This window comes from Juglans microcarpa x Juglans regia, chromosome 3D (assembly GCF_004785595.1).
Source record: "Juglans microcarpa x Juglans regia isolate MS1-56 chromosome 3D, Jm3101_v1.0, whole genome shotgun sequence".
Lineage (NCBI taxonomy): Eukaryota > Viridiplantae > Streptophyta > Magnoliopsida > Fagales > Juglandaceae > Juglans > Juglans microcarpa x Juglans regia.
The window spans coordinates 2015503-2031984 of record NC_054598.1 but is presented as its reverse complement, the minus strand read 5'-3'; the positions used below and the strand labels follow the sequence as shown (position 1 = coordinate 2031984).

At 35.9% G+C, this 16482-nt stretch overlaps 1 protein-coding gene and 1 pseudogene across 1 annotated transcript; both read right to left on the bottom strand.

Moving 5' to 3' along the window:
* Nucleotides 1–429: 429 nt before the first annotated feature.
* On the bottom strand, nt 430–1130 carry LOC121256548 (agamous-like MADS-box protein AGL62). Its single transcript, XM_041157388.1, has one exon. It carries the CDS (start codon nt 1128–1130, stop codon nt 447–449), a length of 684 nt encoding a protein of 227 aa, XP_041013322.1. The 3' UTR covers nt 430–446.
* An 824-nt stretch (nt 1131–1954) lies between these two features.
* Nucleotides 1955–16190, bottom strand: LOC121256109 (annotated as a pseudogene).
* Nucleotides 16191–16482: the final 292 nt, after the last annotated feature.

Sequence of the window (16482 nt, the reverse complement as noted above, 5' to 3'; positions counted from 1 at the left end):
TGAATAAAAATATATAAATCAGTCTATTATTAAAAAATAAAGTTTTTTACGTGGGGCTTAAATTTATTTATATTTTTTAAGAGAATTATATTATATATATATATATATATATGAAACTTATACATTAATAATTTTAGCTCTTTACAAATCATTTCTCTTAAACAAACAATTAACACAGGACACGATCTCAATCATGGTATGTACGTACTCATGATCATGATCATGATCATGCAAGGCTAATATTAACGTAACAATATATTATGCTGTGGCTAACACAAACACTGCGCATATATATATATATATATATATATATATATATATATATATAAGATATGTTGAATTAAAAGATCAGTACTACTGTGACAAACTGCCCGGCCTTCAATCCGGCACCCCCTTTAATTTTTATATCTTTCAAGTACTCCTCCCTGCATGTTATTTAACCTAGCTCAGAAAAACCCACGTCCATATCCAAGATTATAAACGCGAGGCATCGCATTCCCACTAAACCCAGCATTCATATTCTTTGCATAATAAGGGATCTTTGTGTCCAAAGGGATTGGTGATTGGTTTATGGAACTCCCTGCTCCGTAAAACTGAGCAGGATGAGGCTTTGAAGTCTGAAATAGGAGCCTGTCTGACTGCTTTGCCACGTTCCTTTTCAGCCCCTCCAGAGACAACTTCAACTGCTCAAGTTGTGGCAGCCCTAACTGTTCAATAGGTGCCTCCCACCAGCATTGTCCCTGGCTTGCTTGGCGCATTCGTTTCAGTTCCTCCCCACGCTTCTTCTCGGCCTCCAGTTGGTTTGTGACCTGCGTGAGTTGCATGTTGAGCTCCCGGACGCTGGCGTTTCTATGTGCCTCGATCAACTGGAGTGTGTCGGAGTTTATTTGAGGTGGGTTTGGGGTGAGAAACCGATCAATAATTGGCTCCACAGATGGATGACCAAAGGAGAAGACCTTCTTTCCCGGTGAGAATACGATGATGGCGACCTCGGCACCACACAAGGTGCAAAGCTCACTGGCCTTTTTAAAGAGACCTGAGCGGCGTTTCGAGAAAGTCACTTGGAGGTTGCTTTCGCTTTCCATCTTCACCATCTTGATCTTTTGCCGGCCCTTGCTCTTCCTCTCCATCTTCAAAATGAAGTAGCAGAATCCCTTCTGGATTGAAAATGTACGTAGAGGACAAAGAGATCAGAGACAGGCCAGAAGAGGACGTAGTAACATTGGTGGGATATATACTATCAATAGACCTGTCACAGGTCTGGTATATATGGTTGATTGTGTAGGGGATTATTAATTTATAGGGTTTCGACGTAAGGATCAGTCATTAAGTCCTACGCTGTCCAAAATCACTATCATTTGGTTGCCAATGTTTTTTTTACTTATTTAGGATGAACCAACTTTTTTACTGGTTTTAGAGGTTTTATACATGGTAATAATCTCCATGAATTATTAACCCACAACGCTTTTCTGGCAATCTGTTTACTGTCGTTCATCATTACCCAAACAACGCAAAAAAGAAAGTGCATTATGAACAGTAATCAATACTTCTACATACACGGGAAAAACACTGCAAAAAAAAAAAAAGATTACTGTTCATAATACACTGCTTACATATACAGATACTTCAAGAGTACTTATTTGTAATTTATAAGATTCAAATGTAAGTAATTTACCACGTGTTCCATGCGGATATTCGACACCCACGAGAAGAAATATATAGAAAAATGGATATTGATGAAAAAGTGGTGCAGATATAGACGTACGGCACAAAAACTTCCTCCTTATTCTTCCTTGTCAAGAATATAATAATTTTTTAGTTGAAAACATAAAAATTATCCAGTTTCACTTGTAATTATCTGAAATATAAGCATTGGAATGGAAACAGCAGAATATTAAACGTTTAAAATGGAACGAACATTGATGATCATGTTCAAACTTTGAAGACATGTGGCTGCAGTATATGGAGATCAAGCTTCTTATATTGTTGTTTAAACATGAGGGAATATGAAACAAGTAACTTCAAATAATTAATATTTGATGTAGATTAACGTCGATTGAAGAAGAAACTATTGAGTTTGGAACGACAGATCTTTTAATTGCCGGGGATCCACCTCCGGCGGTGCCCGGGTGAGGGCACACTGCGCAGTCGTCGTATTTGGGAAAGCTATGACATCCCTGATAGAATTAGCACCCGCTAACAACATAACCAATCTATCTAATCCATACGCGATTCCTCCTGCACAGGTAAAATAAAAACTTCCAGTGAATAATTATTATTCCAAGAACGGACTGGCGGGGAGCTGTTCATAAAAACTACGGTTCCCAACACGAATGGTTAGATCGATCAACAGGTTAATGTATTTGGATAAAAATTTCTGTGGGGCCAATTTACTCTACAAGAGTCCAGGGCACGTCCATAAAGAGATATCACATAAATTGTACTGCATGATCTACCATTAATTACTCTTAAAAACCCTATATATGATGCAGCATACCAATACCCTATTGATTTCATAATTAGTAGATTCATTCGAGGAAAATGTCCATGTACATAGGTATATAATATGTATGGTAAGTACTGAACTGTTATTTGTTAACAGCGTAGAGTCTCATACCATGTGGAGGAGCACCCATGTCTAATGCCTCCAGAAGATAGCCAAACTTTGCATCAGCCTGTAGGAAATTGAAACATTGACACATTAATTGGAGAAAAAAAAAAAAAAAGGTGTTCGACACTTCCTCCAAACAAAATTCATCTCCCTTTGTCACCAATGCTGAATTGATTCAACTAATCAGAATTCCAAAAAAAAAAAACAATCAAAGTCCTCTTCAGTAACACTCCACTCTTGCCTTCTCACCAATGCTGAATTGATTCAACTATCGGCACACCCCCCCCCCCCCCCCCCCCCCCCCCCCCCCCCCCCAAACAAAAAAAAAAAAGTATTCAATAAAACCAGCCTCTTCCAGATGTGCGCTCTTTCTACTCTGACTCTTACCAATTTCACCAATCCTTCAGCCCCACTATCTCCTAGACTTTAAACCCTCCACAAAATTTTTTAACATTCCCCCTTTCCTATTCCATTCCTATTCCAGCAAAGTAACCCAAGAGTTTATTTATCATGCTACGAGCGGTTGTCATTTTCATACAAGCACACAGGCATTATGTATATTCTAGATACATGGTGATAGAATTGGGAGAAAGGGTGCCATGATTAAATAAAACACCAAGCCCATCTTACAATAGAGTACTTCTAGTATTGGGCTTCTGCCAGTGTTTTTAATGGAAACAGTTTACATGATTTTCTTGTATCACTTTCTAGCTCCTAACTGTAATTAGGTGTTCGCTGTTGTATACTTCCCGTGTACTTGAGCTACGCCTATTTACTAGTTTCAATAAAATTTTATATTACTCATAGAAAAAGAGTACTTCTGAGAAAGCCACAAATTTTACATTGAAATTCCAAAGCACTGAAGGGGTTAATAGAGATAGACTTCAATTTGTTTAATTGGATTAGAATACTAATATCTGCTTAAGAGTATTGGACCCTCAAGTTGAATGATAAGAACTTTAATGAGTAGTACCCCAGTTGAGGTCTTGATCAAACGTATATTAACTGTTTAACAAAGTTTTGCAGAATCAATCAAGCATATGAATCTCTCAATGCAATATTATCAATCCAATTCTGGCCAATTACAATCTTTTTCAACGGTTTGGCTATTTTAGGAAAGTTCAAATTGTAAATAGAATACGCAAAGATCAAAAGGATGCAAAGATCGCCGAGTACATAACACCGTTTGATTTTTGTAAGCAGAAAGAGTACTTTTAAGTGAGCTTTTAGCTGATGCTAATGAGGATTCATTCACTCATCTGCTTCATGCAGAGAAGAAGAAAAGGAGCAATTACAATATATAGACATATGGAGATATGAACGTGACATACAAATATATGTCAAAATATCCATATAAAAAGCCAACCACAGTGCCCAAAAGATTATGGATCCACTTGCCTGTTCCTGGGAGATGCCAACAATTTCCAAAACCTTTTTCTGTACGTCACGTTTATATATTCTCAAACTTCCCCCACCAATCTGACAGGAAATATGGTAATAACTGGTTGATATCAGTGGGAGAAGAACTTTAAAAGCTTCAGGTTTGCAGATGTCAGAAAATAAAAGGATAAGAAGAAAATAACAAAGCACCTCTACTCCATTGTAAACTACGTCATAAGCTAACGCATGAGCAGAGACAAGATCATTCATGTCTTCAGGATTGGGAGCAGTGAAGGGGTGATGCACCTGTAGAATTATAATATTATGCATACATATACAGATGTAGAAAATGTGCTATGAAATATGACACCCAACTACTTCTGCCAACACTAAATAGGACAAAAATCCTACCTTAAGGAAAAACCCTAAAAGAAAGTAATCATTGACTAATGCATACAGGACATCTACTCATTTCATTTCATCTCACAAGGCAGCCACTAAAATCCTTCAAAATAACATGAGAAAAAAGACGAAAACAACAAAACAAAGTGAACACAGAATGCCATTACTTGAGAGGAGAAAGAATGATCTGCTGATATAGGAACTAACATAAGTCGGAAGCAATCTTAAATTCTCACAGCTTTATCCTATGCCAGGAGTCTGTGATATTAGAATGAAACAGAGTGCTTAACTGGATAAATCACAAAGTGGAAAAGCAAACTTTCAACTAATAAACAGATAAACAGGAACAGAATGTAGCGATACTTTTTTAAAATATATTAATTAGAATGTAGCAATACTTTGTTTTGCGAAGTAAACAAAAATATAAGAATTTATCATGTCAATAATCATTTGAGCTATGAAATTCAATACCATGACAATCCAGCCAAAACTTATCAAAATGAACAAAGAAAAAGAAACATGGGAAGATTCATAGCGATCATATAACATCAAGAAACCACCAACAGTGAGGTTTTTCACAAAGAGAAATAATCACAGGTGTAAGAATGTATTACAAATATACTTATAAAAAAAAATGTATTACAAATATGAAACAGACCTCAAGCCTCTGCTCTGAATCATTCCACTCAAACATAGGGAAATCAGTGACCCACAAAATTGAATGCCTGGACTAAACATCAGCACAAGAAAATAAATAAATATAAGAGAAAATGAGGACACTGTGATCATACATATTATTAAAACTGGAGGGCAGATTGGAAACTTACATGATCAACCAAGCTCAACTCATGAGCCACAAATACCCTCAGACGGTCAAGAGTTCTGTTTACTGATGCTTGTTGACCCACTGCAAACAACATAAGGTCACCCAGTCCAGCAGAGCATCGACTCAGCAGTTGCTATTTGTTTGTAGGATCCAAACTAGATACCAGTGCAGAAATTCCCTCAAGACCCCCTAAATGAGGATGTTAAAACTGTTGTCATGGGTGGAACTAAAATATCTCTTCACCTTCAAATATACATACCACCACCTCCAAAAACAATATGTTTACCATCATCCATGACCTTCAAGAACGGTAAACCCTTAGCTCCAGATTTGATAGCTTCATTGTAAATATCACCTTTCTTAAGGGCTGTATTTGAATAACTTTTAGCACCTGAGGACACGCATAGCACTTTAATAATTCCCCCACTCTTCAAGGTATCCGCAAAAACCCTGAAGGGAGACTCTGAGAAAATATCAGACACCTGCAGCTCCAATCAATAAACACTTTTAATAAAACCCATACAAGGGGGAACAGAGTTCAAGTATGCTACATCTTCTCATAATAAATCATCAACACCCCTTATTACTAACGACATCCCGTCTTTGCATGGACCTTATGTAAGGAACATTCAAAGTGCATATCAATTCTCATAACAAATCATCAACACCCCTTATAACTATTGATATAGTCATTGCATGAACCTTATGTAAGGAATATTCTACAGCCTAAGGTGCAAACAAGATAACTATTAAAGGTAGTTGGAAACCACAACTGCCAATTCTGCAATATCCAGCAATGTATACACAAACAAATCACTTGTAGGTTGTATTTGGATGAGGGGATCTAAAAGCAAGAAGTTTGACTAGCAATTATCAGTTTAAATTGCTCAATCGGACCCTCTAGATGATGGTTACAAGTTATAAGAGAAAAACAGAGATTTTTCCTCCATCAAAGCACTTGGCTTGTGAATCTGATATAACACATATACCTGATCATTTCGTATACACAAATTAGCAACTTCAATCCATCATTAACTTTCATCAATAAAGAAAAAAGGTACTTTTCATTCTACATTCAAGCCATAATGACAGTGAATTTAAGGTAACCATATCCCCAAATCAGTACAAAAGAAAAAGAGATGGAGGATGCAGGATGAGCAGAGAACTTCCATAACAGGGTACACTAACAGATTTTTTTTATAGGTGATCAAGAAGTCTTATTCATAGAAGTAGGCAAAGCAACTGGGTACACTAATAATTTATTGAACCCAAGATAATGGAAACACTAATCAATTATTGAACCCAGCATAATGTGTACTATAGCCACGTGCAAGCTTGACCTAAGTTGTATTGAAGTGTTACACTTCTTTTTACATTTGACTTTCACTGTATATGTTACATAATACTTTTTTTTTTACAAGTATATGTTACATAATACTAGGTGCATCTCAATGTCAAATATATATATAAATGTTTTTTACAAGTAAATCTCCATGTAAAATTTAATAAATGTTTCACGTTTTTTTTTTTTCAAAATTTGGCACCACAAAAATATTATATGTTACCAGATGAATTGTAATGTGCCTATTTATGTGAAAGGTCATAAAAGTATTAACAGTCATAAGAACTGTAAGTAAGACCAGGAATTGATGATGTGATATTTAAGCAAGTCAGGAAAGAGAAGACTACATCTTTCAACTCAAGATCAAATCTAACATCTGGCCTGTCAGAACCGTATCGACTCATTGCTTCAGCATATGTAAGCCTTGGAAAAGGGTTCGGTAGCTGGACACCTTTGATCTCTAGAAAAACCTGAAAATGTATATAATTTTTACATAAACCTAGTAATTTGGAATGATACTATCTTCAAATACGGTAAAGAAACAATATATCATAAAACAAATGACACATGAATTTCTAACCATAAGATTAGTTGGCTGGACTGTCAAAAACAAATTGAAAAACTAGTTGTAAAGATGTTTCACTAGAGCTCATGAAAAGGTGCCAATGAGCTTGGATTGGTTCATTGGCAAGCTTGGCTCATTACAAGATGAACCTGAACGCAGTTAGGGGGCTCAAAGGCTAAGCCTTGTTGGTATACCACAATCGGCTTTCACTCATTGATTACAGATTAATGCTACAGTTTGATAATTAGTTTTCAAATAATTCACTTGAAAAGGATGGGAGTTTATGGTGTGAGTTTATGGAAATTTATTAGAAAAGGATGGGATAATTTTGTGAAACAAGTCAAATTTGTGGTAGGTGATGGTTCAAGAGTTCGATCTGGTTTGATGTTTGGTGTAGTGAGAATGCACTGTTTAGAGCTTTTCCAGCTGTTTTCAGGTTGGCTGTTAATCAGCAGGGCTCAATCTGAGAGTTGATGAGTTACTCTAATGGACAGGTGCATTGGGATGTTAGATTTTCCAGACCTGTCCAGAATTGGGAAATTGAGGAGGTTACTGATTTTTTCAGATTGTTGTATTCAGTGGATCTTAGATGACATGAGAGGGATCAAATGTACTGGAGATATACAGCATCTAAAAATTTTTTTGTTAGATCATATTATAAAATGTTGTCCGATCAGCATTACATTTCTTTTCCTTGGAAGAGTATTTGGAAGGCTCATGTTCCGTCAAAGGTTGCTTTTTTTGTATGGACAGCAGCAATTGGGAATATTCAGACAATTGATAATTTGAGAAAGCATGGAATGATTGTTATGGAGTGGTGCTTCATGTGCAAGAAAGCTGCGGAATCAGTGGATCATCTACTTCTACATTGTGATGTGGCTAAAGTGTTATGGGATGGTGTGTTTAGAAGATCCGGACTGACTTGGGTTATGCCAAAATCAGTGGTAGATTTACTCGCATGTTGGACTAGACTTTATACTTGCTCTCAAGTGGCAGCAGCGTAGAAGATGATTCCTTTGTGCATTATGTGGTGCATTTGGTTACAAAGGAATGAGAGGTGTTTTAATAATAGGGAGCACAATGTAGAAGAACTCTGGAAATTTTTTCTGTGTTCCTTGTTTAGTTGGCTTTCAGCTATTGTACTAAATGGAGGGGCTGTCCATGAGTTTTTGTCCTCCTTTTTCTAGTATTAGAATGTATTTAGGCGTTTCTTTTGTATACATCCTGTGTACATAGGCATCGCCTATTGCATTTGATGAATAAAATTTTTACTAATCAAAAAAATAATAATTCACTTGAAACCATGTGGCCAATTGCTCGAACCCTCTTCAATCCGAGAGCATGACCATTTTCTCAGATAATGAGTGTTTATCTGACCTTCGAATTGAAAAACTCTAGGAATATGAGTTACACCTGATTCTTCCCATATTAATATTGACTAAATCAATATTATTATTTTTTATTATGGATAAGCTCGGTTTTACACCCACGATCACACCCTTCATCACATCCTCGTGGGGAAAGTTCTAATTGAGATGGAGGTCATGGGCAACTAAAGCAACACTATTTCATACTGCAGAGCACGAGTCAGAGTATTTCAGCAAAACATTATTTGAGGTCATCTCTCTCCCCATCACTCCCTCAATCCTCCCTCCCTAACTTATATCGGGGTCATTCCCATGCCTTTTTTTTTTTTATAAGTAAAAATATTATACATATATATATATATCAAAATGAGTAACCAAGTACACTAAATGTATACAAGAAAACACCTTGCCCATAATAGAAAACCCCTAATAACCCAAAAAGCCCATGAAAAACAACCCAAAATACACCAAGCCCGACCCCATGCCTATTCAAGAAGGTTTCCTTCATATTCTTCTGATTCATCTGGTTCGTTCCCCCCATCCCTTATGTTCCCCCATTATCTTCTTCTAAACCTTAATCAGAATTCTTCTCATACCCAATCAAGGATGTTTCCATCATTTCCATCAAACTTTTTTTTTTTTATTATTGGTAATCAAGGTATTTTATTCACCATCATCTCCATCAAACTTATTTGCTGAACTTCCCTTTTGGCACTCATATAAATATCTATCTATATATATATATATATATAGATTTTGGCACTTCTCATATAGAATGAGGGAAATTTTCTAACCTTTCTGATCAAATCTTCATTAAGCCTCAACATGTCCTCCAAAGGAGTGAAAGCCATTTCAATATCTAGCTGTGTGAATTCAGGTTGTCTATCTGCCCTTAGATCTTCATCTCGAAAACATCTACAGAGATGAGATAAAAACTTGAATCACAAATTTCATTGAATATCGCTAGAAAATTAAACCAAAGACTTATCCTGAGAAACAAATGAAAATTTTAGTTCTTAATTCATGTTTATAATTGAAAGCAGAATAAAGTTCAGTTGTTTTCTTCATGCGAGTCTTGGATAAGAATGAACACCACCAAGAGCGATAGTGAGAGAAGAAGTCAGAATGCCCATATCACATTTAAAACAAATTATTTAGTCCAGTGCTCAAAGATATTAAAAAAAAAAAAGCAACTATCGTGTCACTGAAAATACATGATCAGACAGCTGGTCAGGAGAAGTTACCTTGCTATTTGATAATACTTATCAAAACCTGAGACCATTAACATCTGCTTAAACAGTTGCGGACTTTGAGGCAAAGCATAGAGTGCTCCTGGCTTCAAAATAGACATTAGTGTGAAGAGGCCTGCAGGCCAATAAGTAAGAAGCACAAGAAAGAGAGATACATGTGAAGATTTATGGTTCTCAACAGAGTTTGATTGTTTAGTCGTTGAAAAGCACTCCGAAATAATCAAAGGCATATGTTAGGCATTACGTAGCAGATGGGCTAATCTCTTTCACTGTCTAAAATCATTCTATACCATTCCTACAACTCATCATCTTGAAGACTAATGCTACACGGTTGTAGTATTTTTTTCCATCCCAAATTCAAAGCAAATGTAGCAAAAATGACATGTGAACAGTTTCATACACAAATCAAAGTGATGTTTTCAATGTACAAATATGCTTTCACTTAATTTCAACATAATGCAGTTATCAAGAAAGGGATAATACCAGAAATGGGAAAAACGCATAACACATTTATGCTCTGTTGAGTAAATCACAAGTTGATGGTATGTGATGCTTGTTGAGTATAACTGGCAAAAAAAGCATAACCAAATAACCAAGTGGCAGCTGGAAAAATGTAGGTACCTGAACTCTTGACGGTACCAAATAATCCCGTGCACCTTCTGGAGTAGATCTAGAGAGTATTGGAGTCTCAATCTACCTTGTAACCATGAAAAAAATTCAATGACAGATAACAAACCAAAGGTACAGAATATAAGTAGTGAAAATAAACTCTTCCAAGACAAAAATAAACTAATTTAAAGGCTGATACCTCCACAAAACCATGTGTGTCCTCTAGATATCTCCGAATAAGTTTAACCACCTTATGTTGCAGCATTATGTTGAAATTCATTTGCTACCGCCAAAGATCAAGACATCAATATCTAATAAAATGTAAATAAGTCCTTTTAATCAGTAGAAATTCCAGAAATTTATATCGATTTCAATGACCACATCTGCCTCAGTATGAAAAAAGAATAATAGCACATATTCCTCCTCAGTTCAAAAATCAAACAACAATATCCTCAGAAAATAAAGGAGTCGACCAGGAACTCAGTTATAGTGCTTTATACTTTGGAAGCAGTCCATAAAATTAAGTCGATCTAATGAGAAATGAACAACTAATTAGGGCCCAAGAAATGAGACCTAACACAATAACTTATGGTAAATTTACAAACGATATGACTAATGCAAGTCAGAAACATCAGATAAGAAATTAAAGGGCTGGAAATGGCCAGGTTCAGTTGGGTTATAAAGATCTCTCATCCCCCTGATCGGTTTACACAGGCTTTCAGTATGTCATTTTCAGCACAATCATATTGCTCAGTTTCTGCATGATGTCTAACCAAAAAAGCATCCAGTGAGAATGTGGCAGATGATGGTATGAGATGGTTTTGAATCAAGAAAGCTAAGTGGTTTGGAATCAGAAAAGAAAAAAAAAAAAAGTGAACAGATGAGATTTGATATGAGAAACACTAAAAGAGGAAAAGCGAGCACTCTGAGGTTTGGTTGTTTGGTGAGCCCAATGAAACAGAGGGGATATAGAGAGGCTAGAGGAGTTGGGGAGAAAATTGGTAAGTCGAGAGGTTCATATGAGAAAGGAACGTTTGATATATGTGTGTAGCCTTGTCAACTATAACTAATACTAGGGCATAGGATTTCTCTCTCATACAAACTGATACCCGATCCAAGGTTGTAGGATTGAATTGCTCAAGTTTATCTGGTTTATCAGTTAAATGAACAGTGGTAGGAGGAGTAAAGCATTACGAGTGTAATGCGCATTATAAATGAAAGGCTGATCATAAGTAACAAGAAAACTAGTCATACATCTGGAAGGTATAATATCCAACATAGATGAGTCAGAAGTTTTACTACCTCAATCGGATCTCCTCCTTGACATAATCTTTTGCATCCTCCCCCGTAGTAACTAAGAATGGTAACTTAGACTCCACAACATTTAATACTTGAACGCACTCTGCTGCAACCTGAATGTATAGAGGATATTCAATCAAACTACTGGAAGGAGACAGTGAATAACATATATGCAAAAATAAGGAAAATGACAACAAATTGGCCTGATCCATGATGATACAAAATGGATTTAACCAAAGGGAAACAAGTGAGAAGATGCAAGAAACATCCTTTGAAGCATTATTTTAGAGTTATTCTATTCTCAAGCCGGTGTGTAGATGTAACACCCCTTTCCTGTAGGCTAGGAGTGTCACGTACTTTTCATAAAATAAACCCGGCAAGAGACCTCGAACTTCATAAATGAAATTAGAAATTTATTTGTAGAAAATGTCTAATAAAATGTCTTCCAAAAACAAATGAAATAAACTGAACAAAATTCATGTCATAAAAGCATATTTTATTTTAGAAAGTCTGAACAAAAATTAAATGCTCCTTCTATTCCTGGCATGCCTGCTCGTATTCATCATCCTCACCTGGGTGGTTAAAAACATGAAATAAAACTAAAATAAGTCGAAGACTCAGCAAGAAATCCATCACAACGTAAATATACTAAACATAAGGTTTCATAAAAACTTTCATGCTGAAAGTTTAAATTCATGACTATTCATATTGATACTTGTGCTATGCATGACTGGTTTAACTGAATTAACTGACTGATCTGATTGATTTATCTGACTGATCTGATTTATCTGACTGGCCAACACACTTAACCCTGTGTGCGAGGTTGTGCACCGGCCCCACGTCCTGCGGCCACAAGGGGAGCCGCTGATAGTATTCTGGCATACTATGGTGGACCACGACTGAGTTCGTGGCTTGCACATCCACCCTGAAACTGAACTGCATTAGTACCATGCATATGAATGGCCATCTTATTAACTGATCTGATCTTATCTTTCACTTGAATTTAAGATGGCTTACGTGTCTTATACACATGAGATGCATGACATAATACATACATAATTATAATTTCTGAATCTGAACATGATGCGGAATGACATGATCGTATGCTATGCTGGATGATATGTTTGCATATGACATGAGTGGTTCATAAATAATGGCTGGAAATGAACTGGCTTGAATACTAATTATCTATAAACTGAACCGTGATGATCATAACTTGTGATTAAATTACTTACCTCGCTGCGTTTCTTCTTGAATAACACTTCGTAACTTGAGAATTATATGAAATAATAACTATCATTAAATTGGTTTGGAAACACATAAGTACTAATATCTTACTTAATTAAATCCACAATCTAAAAGATAGTGTTAAACATATCAATAAATCCTAGTATCTAAATTACTTAAAATACTTATTCATAATTTAGATGAATACTCAAACTGTTTTAAAATAATTCATAAACTTAAATTCTTAAACTAAGTTTTATTTCTTAACAAAATTATTAAATCTTATAAGAAACCTAATAAATTCTATTAAATATTCTTAACATCATAATTTTATTAAATTCTTAACATAATAATTTTATTAAATTCTACTAAATAGACAAAGGAATATTAACAAAATACTCACAAAACATCCTTATAAAATAGTCTTTGACTAATATATTTATTTAAGAAAAAATGACTTTTAAATGTTAAGCCCAATAAAATTAGTAAATTGTTGTTGAAACAAAATAAAATCAATTACAAATTAAAATACAAGTCCATTTAAAATAATTAGAATAGTTTCTGCAAAAACCTATAACCTGGCCCATAACATATAATACTGTACTACATGAGCTCAAGTACACGCACAAAAGGGCCTAAAGCCCAAGGGCCCATCAAAATAACTCACGGGTTTCTGCCAAAACTCAAAATACACGGGCTTAAGAGGGAAAACAAAGAGTTTGAGAGAGAGAGAGAGAGAGAGTTCTGCGCATGGAGAGCTCACCGAGAGAGAGACGCGCGACGGGGTTAGGCTGCGCGGCGGCTCTAGGTGGCTGGGTCTGGAGGCGGCGCAACTAAAGGCTTCACGGGAAGGGGTGCTACGCCGAGAGAGAGAGAGAGAGAGAGTTTAGAGAGAGAGAACAATGTAAAACCGAGAACTACCGAAACCAAAAAGAGGCTAGCGGCGGTCGAGGTCTTACCAGAAGGGAGTGGGTGCGCTGGGGCTGAGCTGGTCGGCAGTTTCTGGTTCCATGGGTGGTGCTCCGATGTCCTATGGTGGTCGGCGGCAGTTGGGAAGAACCTAAGGCTTAAACGGTAGTGTTTTGGTACTCTGGGTATTTCAGAAGCAGATGATTTTGGGGTGGCTCACAAGTTACTCCTCTCGTACAAGGTAAGCGCTATTTAATATTGGTAGAAGATAGAGAAATAAAAGGAAAACCTAGAGGAGTAGAGACGTGCATGAGAATGAGAGTGGCGACGTGCGGAGTGAAAATCGTTACTCATCAACAGAGTCGGTTTTCCACTAGAACGTTAGAAACAGACACTGAGAAACATGCGGGTTTGAGATTTAAAGTGTTTAATTAAGAGGCTAAAAACAATAGATAAGGTTCGGTGGAGATAGAGAAAATAAACTTTAAATTTCAAATCAAATCTAGTGAACGTAAATCTGATGCAATACAGAAAATCATTATTAAAAACAAAACTCTAGCAATTTTAAATAAAACCATAAAAGTAATTATAAAAAAATAAAGTAAATATAAATTCTGATAAAACTATAATAAACTAAAAATTTCACTAGGAAATTTACTCATATACCCTAAATCCAATACTAGTATGTCACAGTAGAGCACATCATCTACATCACTTAAATGGTAAAATTTCATTTGTAAGATTCAAATTTTAAAATTTCTCTTCCAAATTAAATTATGTCATGTAAGCATTTTACTAATATCCACACCAGCTTATAAATATAATTTTTATTTTTTTAATAAGAATAGGATTTTATTAAAAGGACAGAGGCAGAGCCCAAATACACAAGAATTATAAACGGAATACACCTAGCATTATCTAGGGACTAGAAATAGATAAAATCAAATTGTGAAAACTAGGGATGTAAGGAGTTCGGTCCGGACAGGAAAAACCGACCGGACCGAACTCCATATATATATTTTAAAAATATTTTTAATAATTTAATATATTATTTTTATATAGTAATTATATAAGTTAATGATGTAATTTTCATATAATTTATTATCATTGACCATATAAAATATTTTTTTAATGAGTTAGTTACATAATACATATTAATAATTCACTTAATTTTAATTTAGTAATTTAAATAATTTTTTTATTAAATTATTTGAAAAATAAAATAAAATAAAAAAATAATAATTGGGCCGGACGGACCGATAGTCCAATCCGGAGAAAATGATGGACAGATCCATCACCTCCCGGACCGGACCGACCGATTTACACCCCTAGTGAAAACTAACCCCTCAAACATTATATGTCAAACTATAAAAGTACAAAAAACTCTATGTGCAGTCACTTTTGCGTACTCCTTGCGCACTCCACTTTCATTTTTTTATCAATTCCAGGCATACTTGTATGACCATGCATTATATTTACATCAAAATGTAGATTGCACATTATGTAGATTGGAGAACCCGTCCCAAAATCACACATTTTCATTTATCTTTAATTGCATGACCACCAAGAATATGCAACATTACATGGAAAGTTCAGCCAAAACAACCTTAATAAATAAGTAATTATACATTTTAATATTTACCTCTATTGAGCCCGTTTTCATCTTCTTGTTGGCCGACTCACTTGGCCGAGACCGAACAATGCCTTCTACGGCAACCACATACTGAAGCCTCAAGTCATTAACAGTGGAATGGGCATCAGGAAACTCATCGGATAGAGTTGTAACCTACAACTCAATGCAATTAACATCCAAAAAGAAAAAAGAAAATTACGCTGACAAGACACAGAATCAAATTAGCAACTACCCAAATTAAGAAGAGAGCTGCTAAGTGTACATGTAATTCAGAAAACCTTATCATCACCACTACCGCCACCCTCATAATCCTGATAGTAACAAAAAATGCACCATTTGTTTTTTAAGGAACTAATAAGAAAAATATTGCGCTAATCATGCAAAGTCTGCGCCGTATGAGGTTAATTTTCCTTTTATTTCCCAATGAAACGCATACCTGAATGATACCGGTATGGTCTCTGAGATTGAGAAAGTTGAGACCACCGTGGACCCTGTGGAGCGCGACCTAGCCGCAGAGCCGAACCCGTTGACCCAAGTCGGCCTCAGATAATTCGCCGCAGAATCCAGTCCGACTATTCGAGAGAGTTTTTGGGAAGTGATAATGATGATTTGGTGGCGGGAATATATGTAGAAGCGGAAGCGGAGACAGAGAAAACGACCCTATTTCTGGCAAGTGTTTTGGAGAAGGGTTTGAGAATAGCACGGAAGAGTGGGGGGGACTTTGAGCGGAGAGATGTAAGAGGGAACGCTCTGAGGAGGAGGAGGGACATGGTATTGGGAAAAATTTAATTATAAGCGATTCTGTATATTAATTGGCATATACATTCAATATGATTGGTCAGAAAGTAGATTTTATTGAAAATAGTACTAATTTGAATTTAGAATATGAATACAATAACATTAGTATGCAAATTGATACGTAAATTTACTTGTACATTGCAAAACTCAGAATTACTGAGACCGAGAGAAGCTTTTAGCGTGAGAACACCAAGAAAGGTGAGGAGGTATGCGAGGTTTAACTTTTAAGGATTACACAAGGAAGAGCACGATAGACGAGTGAGC